This window comes from Papilio machaon, chromosome 15 (assembly GCF_912999745.1).
Source record: "Papilio machaon chromosome 15, ilPapMach1.1, whole genome shotgun sequence".
Lineage (NCBI taxonomy): Eukaryota > Metazoa > Arthropoda > Insecta > Lepidoptera > Papilionidae > Papilio > Papilio machaon.
In genome coordinates, this window is record NC_060000.1 from 5,658,204 (window position 1) to 5,669,347 (window position 11,144).

The 11,144-nt window shown below is 33.7% G+C and overlaps 1 protein-coding gene across 1 annotated transcript in view; it reads left to right on the forward strand.

The window, feature by feature from the left end:
* The window catches only part of LOC106710226 (MOXD1 homolog 1), a 52,689-nt gene extending 41,992 nt beyond the window's left edge, over positions 1–10,697 (forward strand). Inside the window, exons 3-13 of the mRNA XM_045681179.1 lie at positions 4,037–4,186; positions 4,402–4,560; positions 5,796–6,108; positions 6,593–6,694; positions 7,272–7,435; positions 7,745–7,861; positions 8,134–8,280; positions 8,773–8,927; positions 9,119–9,210; positions 9,541–9,707; positions 10,226–10,697. Coding sequence (XP_045537135.1) covers positions 4,037–4,186; positions 4,402–4,560; positions 5,796–6,108; positions 6,593–6,694; positions 7,272–7,435; positions 7,745–7,861; positions 8,134–8,280; positions 8,773–8,927; positions 9,119–9,210; positions 9,541–9,707; positions 10,226–10,408 — 1,749 coding nt within the window. The 3' untranslated portion in view covers positions 10,409–10,697. The remainder of the gene's footprint in view (positions 1–4,036; positions 4,187–4,401; positions 4,561–5,795; positions 6,109–6,592; positions 6,695–7,271; positions 7,436–7,744; positions 7,862–8,133; positions 8,281–8,772; positions 8,928–9,118; positions 9,211–9,540; positions 9,708–10,225) is intronic.
* Positions 10,698–11,144: the final 447 nt, after the last annotated feature.

The window sequence follows — 11,144 nt, forward strand, 5'->3', positions numbered from 1 at the left end:
AACCTTCTAGGTTGCAGATCTGTATGTTTCGGCGTTTTTACATTTTTTAACCCATTACTGTATAGTTGTACGTTCAATAAATGTTACAATAGTACAATGTATCTATGTCGCTTAGTAGTTTTAAAGTTAAGACTCACTCAAGGGGTTTCAGTGGCTCAGTGGCAAGGAAACCGCAACACAATCCCTTGATTGATGTCGCCTTATGTCTGTTTACTCCTTATCAACTCCAATGAAAATGTCGAACTAAAATTGGACCTTATGGAATTATAGTGTTTTTATAACAGTTCTTTCTTTCTGTTAGACGAAGATGAGACGTCAATTAAAATTTCAATTTATGCACTGTACTAAGCTTTCAAAATTGTGTTTCTTTTCGATTTTAATTTAGTTTTCTCACAGTGTTACCTTTTAATCCTCTACAAGACCAATTTTAACCAACAAAAAATGCATAGATATTGAATACAAAGTTTTCGAGATTCCCACAACTCAGGCCACACAACAAAACATCCTCGATGGAACAGGCTTTAGCAAGGATCGGCTCGCGGATTTAAAGCACGGCATGCCAGCAACGTTCCCACGCTATATAAACCTCTTTATACTGCGTCCTGAGCTTAATTGTTGTAGGTTCGAACCCGACGAGTACCCGACGTCACTTCTGGTCAACTTCCGTTGAGCCGAAATGTAAAGCGTATCAATCTCATGTTACTGACAGATTGTGATTTTTTTATCTATTGATTTGTAAAATAAGCTATTACTTAGTTGTGACTTTAAAAGTGATGAGGTATAAAAAGACGATACAAAGTCAAAAGAGTTTAATGAATAATGTTAAATTATTTTGCAAACTTTAAATGTCATGTGGCACATTGTTTTGTAAGTTAATTTTACTTAAAGGTAACATAAAGTAGGTACCGTCTTTTAACTAGTATTATACGAAATCTCTTCGACTATCATAAGCTTTTGATCACAATCGTAAAATACAAGGCTAATGATCACGGAAATGCATAAAATTTTCATCAATACCTAAACCATGCGGCGTAATGTTACAGCAATTGTGTCGTAATTAGTCGTTATTACTGTTTATATAGCATGTTTTAATAACTAGATAGTCGTTATGGACATGTGGCTTTCTTACCGATAGTTAATAAATCGAATGATTTCATAATACTAGATGAACTTGTAAGAAGTTCAATTTTAGTAGATTAGAAATATGACTAGAATTTAAAGCGACGGTTGCAAGGTGTATTCTTTAGCAGGAGTGGACCATCTAAACACAAAAATAAACAAGTATATGTATTAACATTTATTTGTTATTTAAAATTATAACTATTTTATAATAACATATATGTATAGGATATGAGTAATATTACAGTATTTAAACTTCATTAGTTAACCGTAATTTTAATACGTTATTAAAGTTATTCTAGAGCGTTAAACAGAAATAAATAATTTAATTCAAAGTAATCCGTTTAACTATTAATGCATTCATTAAAGTCGAGTTGCGTCGAATTGTTCATAAATTCTACATTTTATAAAATTCGAAATTTGAATTCTGAATTATTATGGATAATGGCTGTGACGTCACAGTATATTTTATGTGAATGTTGCAACATTGTGTACTCACTAATACGATCACCTAAAACAGATATTATAAAAACAAATGATTTCTTTCTAATTAACTAGTAAACTACTATAACATGTTTTAAAAATCATGCACCAGAAAAAACGCCTTCAATCGAGAGTAACAGACTATATGGGCCTTACCATAATAAACTTAGACAGTGTTTCAAATACATTTCAGCTTAAACACTTCCTTTTATACCTTGACTAGCGTCCGGAGTGGATTTTTGACGAATCATGGTCTTTGAAACATTATTATGCGAAGGCTTGCGAAATAAGTACTTATACCGAAAGCACTGTGTTAATACATATACAGTGTAAACTTTTTATAACGTTATCCTTTATACCAATAAACTCCCTGTAACGTTGAAGTGAGCCCAACTTGGTTGGTTTGCGTTAAAACTCACATATCGAAACACTCTTTATAGCGATACGCCATTCTCTATTACGAAGAAATGTGTCCATATTTGTAGACAGTAAATATTTATTATCGGTATTATTGTTTATGTTATGTTATCTTGTTAATTTGGTTGTTTTTTGTTCACTCCATATAACGATAACTCTCTATAACGACAAAAATGCTCAGTCCCTTGAGTTAGAGTTTACATTGTATATTGTGAAACATATCACCACGTTGTCGTCAATAATATCGGCGGTGGTCAAAGGGTTAAAACACGTGTTTAACTAAACAGTGCTTAACAGTATTTTTAATAGTAATACAGTATATCTTTATTTATTTATCTGCCAAGGGAATAAATATATGTTTGTCAGTTTACGTTATCGTACATTTGACCATGCATACTGGTGTCAAATGCAATGACACGGTGCAGTGGATCCCAATCGTTGCGCGCATGACTCACGACTCCATGGTTCATTGGAACTCTGTATTTATTCGATTTTAGGATATGTATAGTCAAAGCCTTTATAGTTAGCTGAATTAGTAGGGATAAGTAATTAAACAATAAAATAGAGAACTACTCTATTTACTCTCTAGAAAATAATGACAGAAGAGACATAATTCTCCGCGAATAGAATCTAAACGCCCGCCTCTACAAACACGTTCTTTGGCAACTATTATTTTTTTGACAGTGAGAATGATGACAGTTTTTCACATTTTTTCGACAGTGTAAACTCACGTTTATAGTGGAATAAATTTTGTTGAACAAATACTTCTACTTTTCGATCAACCGCCTACATAGAAACACAAAGGTCTTAACGATCTTTGTCCCGGCATTCAGTTAATGTAACCACACATGTATTACGAAATGCCAGGTGTTATAGCATACGGCGGCACGTGCGTTCGGAAACGACATCTGCTGGCGAAAAAGAAAAAAAAACCGGGAAATAATACTAGTATTATTATTATCTTTACTGCGCACTTCAAAGCAGCTGCCGTTTTATTTTGTAATGCTATCATCTGCCGCCCGTACAAGGGTTCAAATGCCAATATTATTTCTATCATTTGTCTATGATGAGCTTTAACACAATATCATAAAGGTGATTTTAGCTTGATCGCAAGCTTTGGAAGTAAACAAAGATCTATTAAATAGCTTTCGAACAAGGACCTTTCTTGGAACGCTCTTTGAAGGGTAAGCTCGTGTGTAAAATTCACACATATGTGTGAATTGCAGAAAAAGTAGTTATTTTTATTTAAAAGTGTTAAACCTTAAAACCTAAGTAAAAACATGTAGATAAAAAAAATATTGAAGTAGCAAACCCACAGTACCTACTACTGTTATCAGATATCTTGGCGGCTCTTAACTTCGCGCGAGTCCCTGTGCAGAACACAATGTTAGGAGTACCGAGGTTTAGCGAGATGCGGAGGGAGGGTACTGCGCAGCGCGCAGATGACCCAGAACCGCCAATTTATTCGAAAAGAGTTCCTTATTCTTATGTCATGACTATTTTGTTATACTTCTTTGCAAAACATAGGATATAGGAGGTCATTATACGAATAGAGTTCTCAAGTGAAATAATATTATTCAGGATTTTTATCATTTTTAAATTAATTTAAACTAATTTTATTCTGTACAAGAGGTCACGGACCCTGTTAATTACAATGATCTCACACATAAAAAAACAAAGCAAGTTTATTTCAACTTTGGACTTTTCATGCGGATCTAAAATGTTAGGTTTTGCGCTAAATTATATATTTAAATAATTATTTACTATGTTAATTACGATTTACATTAGTATTCCGTTCAAGATATTATATTAAAAAATAGTATCAAATTTTAACAAGAAAATATAGCATTATTATCGTATTTAAAGTTGATGTTTGACATGTTCACAAGTCCTGTCACACAAACACTATTTTTTTGTACTATGAGCACCAATGTATCGCCATGCCATTGACCTTGATTCTCATAATCCTAGTTATAGGTACTTATTACATTATTAATTATTATTGGTTTATCCGCAGGACTGCCACGGGCTAGAGTTTGAAGATCGAGCTGTAGCTGACGACGTTCAGAATTACGAACTGATATCTGGCTATCAGAACGACACACACACAACCATCGAGTTCCGAAGGCTGCTTGACACATGCGATCGACAGGACTTTGTTATTGGTGTCAGTATTGGCTATTTTATCACAAATATTTGAACAAACTTATGATTCGTACGTGTGAAAATCAAATCACCATTTCTTTGTCCCACTGTCGGTTCGGCGCATCAATTTTTCGACCTGCAGATCGATTTATCATTTCAGACATTATCTATTCAAATGTTTGTCCTAATATTTGCGCCAATTCTCGCACAATTGCTTAATAATTAATTACATTACAGGAGGATACTACGCAAATCCTATGGGCGTTAGGTCCGTCCGGCTCAGATGGGCAATTGCCTAAACATGTGCAGAGTGGAACTAGACCATTGCGACTCCTGCAACCATTGTCCAAGCCTGATGATGCTTCATTGATGCAGTGGGATGTTAGATTACGCGATGTAAGTTTCACAACATTTATATGCCAAAAAGTTAAAAAAATCTTTATTATGAAACAAAAAACCTTAATAAATGGGGTGCTATCTTCTGAATTGTGTTCTCGGATAGCTTCTCTGTCTAGACTAAAGATCCAAAATTAGGTTACAAGATTATTAAAATCTAAATAAGTTCTAAGAAGAATGGATATAAATTTCAAAATTACATATTTCTTTAAATTGCAGCAGTTGCTTATATGAAATGTGACTTAGAAAATGCAATACCTGTTAATCGGTATCTTGGTTTGGACTAAGATATCGCTTGTATTGCTTAACTTACGCAAACAAAAGCGCATATAGCTGCCACCGTTTGTTTAGGAACCTGGTCATTTCTAATTTTGGCAGTATTAATAGCATTGCTTGAAGGGACGTTGTCTTTATCGGACTATTAGATCTCATTCCAATACCAGTTTGATCATTTTGGGAAAGTCGGTGTGTTATGCGATAATCTTATCAAGCCTGAGAGACTCCGTTATCACGGTTATTTTTGTTACAATATATTTAAAATCTACTTAGGCGTAGACGCTGACACATACAAAAATGACAAGACAGCTGTGGTCCTATAAGGTCGTTATGAAAATTTGACGCTGTAATTCATGTTCACTTATGACCAGGTCAGATGTTTGTCGGTAAATAAATTTTAACGGCAATTTTTATAATAACTCAAAATTATAAATTAGAGTAGCTGTCGCCCGCGAAACCGTCTGCGCGGAATCTTAACGAATAGTTTGTCTTGATTTAAATTTTTAGTTCTTTTAATTAACAAAAACATAATAAAAGCTTGTTTTTAAAAAGTTTCTTTTAATTATTATTCAATTCAATTCAGTTGTATTGTTAAAAATAAATAACTAATTAATAATGTACGTTAAAATATCTTCAAGCAATACACGTCCAGTTTGTAACGTCTGCATATAAATTGTCTTTAATTAACAATTATGCTTATTGAATCTGATGCCTACGTTTAAACTTCAATGTACATAACAGAAATAATATTGTAAAGTATGAAATGGAAACAATGTTTAAATGTACATAATTAAAATAACGGAAAATTATTTGCCAATTAACTTTTGCACATCCTACAGGTTTTTTTTTTATTTGTTAATAATTAAGGCTTACATTTCGAGTAAAAATATACTAAAAAAAATTGTCCAAACAATTGTGTTAAATATTTGAGTGTTTATATTATGTATTTCTTCTTCCAGCTAAAAATACCTCACGTAATGGCAACATTGTTCTGGTGTAAAATATTCAAAGCGCCCGAATTACCTAGGAAACATCACATGGTTGGTTACGAACCTATCATAGATAGTCGACCGATAAAGAACGGTAGACCAGTATTAGAGAAGAACAGTCTATCACCAGTACATCATATGGTGCTTTACGAATGTGCAGAAGACCCGGATGATTACGCATGGAACGAATGGTCCAAAGGTGATGGATACTATGGACCTAACAAACCGTCAGAATGGGCGATCTGTGCTACCCCAGTCGCAGCTTGGGCTATGGGATCTAATGGTAAAGGTCTTTTTCCATAGTATTAAAAAAAAATCGTTATGAAGTTTCGTTTTGGTCTCCGAGTGATGCAAACACCTTTTGCGTTTTAAACACAATCTGATGGAATTTAAGACTATTTAATTTAATAAAAGTAACCTCCATTTGAGAGTGTTTTTTTTTTATTTCTTGAAAGTATTTTAAAATCAAAATAATGGTTCTATCTTCTCTTAATTTGTTTTGGAATTGTGGGAAATATCTCAAATAATAAACACAAATCTCCAGGGAGACGCTAAACATCTTTAACTAATCCTATATTCATTTATTCATATTCATTTATCTATTAACTCTAAATGCAAACTCTATAATAAATTACGTTAACGCGAAGTTGAAATGCGTTAACAAATTAAATATTATACGCAAACTTCACATTACTCAATTTGAAACTTTATTCAGTTATGTTAAAGTTTAAATTTGCATGTATCTAAATTAGACTTTGTATTCCCAGGTGAATTCCTTCCCGAAAACGTAGGCATTCCGATTGGCAAGCGCGGAGGTGCCAGTTTCTACATGCTTGAAGTTCACTATGATAATCAAGCACTGCACGAAGGTACGTGTTCAGTTATTTAATATATATTCACGCAAATAAACTTAATTTAGACACCGTTAGAATAATTTAGTCTCATCGGTAGATGTCGCTGCTTGAATGAAATTATGTATTACTAAAAATGTTTGTCTAAACTATTATATAAATATTTTAAAGAGGAATTTTTTGTTTTTTCGTACTGAATAGGCTACGAAACTACTGAACCGATTTATAAAATTCTTTCACTGTTGGGAAGCTACACTATCCCCGAGTGGTATAGGCTATATTTATTACTGCATTTTTTAATTCCACTCGGACGAAGCAACTGTTAATTTTTTATAATCTGACGTGCATGTAAATGTTATAAGGTGGGCTTTCTTTGTAGTCAAGATTTTGCATCTTTAGTTTCTCATTTGATTTATGCTTTAGAAAAATGAATCAAAGATTTAGATTAAAATCATGGATAGCGGCAAAAGAATGAACGGAATCGATATGAAATGGGAGACATCTCCACTTCTGTATTTCTTGTAATAAAGTTTTGCCTCTGCAAACAATTTACTCTAAAAAAAGCGTGATTTCTTAGAGCATATCTCTATTCCAGTTCTAGACAGTTCAGGAATACGTATCCACTACACACCGCGGCTGCGCGCGCACGACGCGGCGCTACTGGGTGCGGGTATCGGCGTATCCGCGCTGCATGTCATACCGCCCAAGCAACGCCACTACCGCACCGTCGGTATCTGCGGCTCTGAATGCACTAAGACGGTAAACTAGATCTGTATTAGAACTGACTGGCTTAATTACAGAGTTACAAACTGACAGACTTATATACTAACTGGTTAATCATGTAATAGTCTAAACTATTGGCTCTAAAGACATTGAAAGTTAGCATTTCTGTTTTTAAATAACTAAGAAAGGATTTAAAATTAGGGGATAAAATATCCAACGTTTAACTTCTTCAGTAGATTTACTTGACTTACATAAACAAATACCAATGACCTATTTGCGGAATTTAATCCAAGAACCCATTTAATATCAGATTTTTTTTTAAATTCTTTTTTTACATAATTTCAGATGATTCCTGATGATGGTATAACCATAGTCTCTGTTCTCTTGCACGCGCATGGCACAGCGAAGAAGATATCATTGAAACATATCAGAGGCAACAATGAGTTACCTAAAGTGTCTGAGGTAAAGATTATTTTTATATGGCAATATAACTATCTAAAATTAATAACTGTAAATAGATGGCGCTATAATTCATTATTATGTTGTGAGAACCGCCATCTTGTTAAGGTTAAAGAAACGAATCTCTTTAGAAACATTGATGTATACTTGATGTACGATAGATGACGCTAAAAGCTTTATACAGAGAAAAATTAAAAAGAATGGTTTTCTTTTCAGACACTGGCTCAATATTTACAATTTTTTGTCTATAAAATAATTTGATGTAATCTTTACAGGAAAATTCGTATGACGTTCGCTATCAACAGTCTCGTATTGTTCCCGGCGGCAGGAAGTTTTTGAAGGGAGATACATTGATTACTGAGTGTACTTACGACAGCACCGGAAGAGATAAACCTATACTAGGAGGTTATTCTGCAACACAGGTTTGTTATCATGTTATATGTTACTAGAGACCTTCCTCCACTTCGCAGATAAGTTACAATAACTTAAATACCATGAACTGTTCAAATTGTGCTGCCATCTGTTGTAAACTTATAAAATTCGTTGTTAATATCACAGATTATATACTAGTAATATTTATCGCAGGTCTGTTTGTGTGTTTGATTAATCAATTGTGCAAACAGTTCGATCGATTTTGAACAGTGAGATTTTCTTTATTGATTCATATTCTTACCCTGACCAGTACTCATCATCTCCTTGGCCTTGTCCCACGTAGGGTCGGTGCACCAGGTTTCCGCCGCCCAAATCAATCTGTCTGCCGTCATCTCCATTGCCACCCCCTTCTTGATCATGTCACCTTTCTCAGTGGATTGCATGGATTGCATCCATCTCTTCCTAGGCCTACTACTAACCTAACCTACTACTACCATGACCACTACTTTTTTTTTTTAAAATTATTCTTCTTGTAATTCCAGGAGATGTGCCTATCATTTGTGCTGTACTACCCTCGCACGCCGCTCGCCGGCTGCTACTCCATGACACCGGCTAAGGAGTTCTTTGAAACCTTCGGTGTCAGAGAGTTCTACGGCGTTGATATGACACAAGTTGAGAACACCTTCCTGTCATCATCGTAAGACGATTTCTTACCTATATAAATAAAATACGTATTTAATAAAATATTAGTTTTTGTATGTCTGCCCTCTTAGCTCGTAAACTATTTGATCACATTGTAACTTTTTTATTACTTTTTTTTTTTACTTTGTTCTAGAAGGCTTTGTTAGTTCTATGTTATGATTGAATCACGTAAAATATTAATTTCAGATATGTGGAATATCCGAACCTACCTTCAGATCAGGGAAAGGATTCAGAAGAAGGCGGTATGCAAGGTGACGATCAAGGTGTTGGATTCATGAGTAAGTGTATCACAATTCAAAATGGCGTCACGCTACTAGCGCCCTCTATCTTTACAGTTGGATAAGAACATTCTACTATTCTTCAAAATTCAACAGCAAATAGCCATAAGATCCTGTTTTTACTAATATTACTCTCTTTTTGTAAGATAGGAAACAAACCTCTTAAGTGTAACTAAGTTTAAGTGTCACAAAGATTTTTGGAAAAGTTGGAAGAAAAGTTGTACTTAAAAAAATCTGTCTTCGTTATCCCTGAACATGAGTTTCTGTTTCTGCAGTGATCGTAAAGTCATCAGTAGTTTTAACTCTTCTTAATTTGTCTTCCTCTTTTAGAGGAATTAGTGATAAAGGAGCCACTCGAGTTCGGTAACAAGACGTTCATGGCGCACTTGAACGAGATGCCCTGGTCGGAGCCACTGCTCACCGAGCAGATAGAGAAGACGCTCTACAGAGGAATGCACATGACCTTCTGCAAGAAGAATGATGACTCCTGGGGAGCGGTGAGTATTTATAAAAATATATCAAGTTTCTAAACATACGTTTCTGAGGCGAAAATCTTCGTTTCACGAAATTGACGATGGTGAAATGTTTTAAAAAGGTTATTAATCTGTGTTAAGAAAATAAATGACAGTGTTTTATGTGTAATTAGTTTATATGTGATTATTTTCTTAACTGACAAACAATTGTGAGTACAGTTAAAGCTGGATAAGCGAAAACCTTCTATAAGAGAGACTCATACTTCTAGAAGCGAGAAACTTGGGTTAGAAAGAAACCTTAGAAGGTAGAAAAAATCGCGGTCCATTGGACTCTCGCTCATTTTGGTTCAATTGTATTTATAAGAATGTAGAAGATAAGAAAGACAAAAAAGAAATCCTAACCGCTAATAAAATACATCTTTATTTGTTGTTCTTGTTACGAGTACTTGTAGTGTTTATCTGGAATTAATTTTTATTCTTTGCAAGCTTGCTTTCGTAGAGATAAAAGGGAAAGTTGTTTACATGATTCTTTTTTTCCACAGCCCGTGCAAATACAGACTTATCCGAATTTTACTGAATTAACGAACAACGATACATCGGAAAAGTCCTGCAATTATAAAAGTGTGAGGCTACCGTCCGTCACCAAAACGAATGCAGCAATCAAACTGTCGCTTAGCTTGTCAGCCATCTTGTTTACGTCAATAAAATGGCTGATTGCGCGGTAATATTGAGCCATTTTTTGTTTTTGTTTTAGGTTGTTTTTTTTTTATCAAGATCTTGAAATATTTAAAAGTCAGGGCATTTTTTGTTATGCGTTTGGAATTTTCGTTGCAATAACCGTTTTTGTTTACATGAAATATGATAGGTTATGTTTTAATTCGTGCTGGAATAATTTTACGTTTCTACTTCATTCTAAGTCAATGATTGAGGTGAATGAGAAATAATTTGTTATTTGTAACGAAAATTCTGATCATTTTCACATGAAATATAAATTAATTTTTTTTATTAGTATTATTCGGCCAAATTTGTAACGAAAGTTGTATTCATAGCATTTGTATAGTTTATTATTTAATAATTAGAAATCCTTAGCTCAGTACGATCCGATACATTTTAAAGCATTTATTATGTTTTTTTTATTTAATTTATATACAAAGTACATCCCATTTGGGAATATTTTTTTTAACATTTACATTTTGTAATTGAATGATTTTTTTATAAATTACATATGCAGTGCATATTTAAAAAAAAGTTTTTTTGATTTTTTTTTTGAATTTTTATAAAAAAAATCACGAATTTTTTGGCTGTATGGTTTTAGAACCTTTGCCCGTTTTTATCGATATTGATACATCGATTCGAGATTCGAGTCTTTTATACTTTTTGTAAACTATAATAGTTGTATGTCTGCGTGACCTTTGCCTAATTCTTTGTAAGAAACATAAGATTTGTCTGAGTTATTTTTAA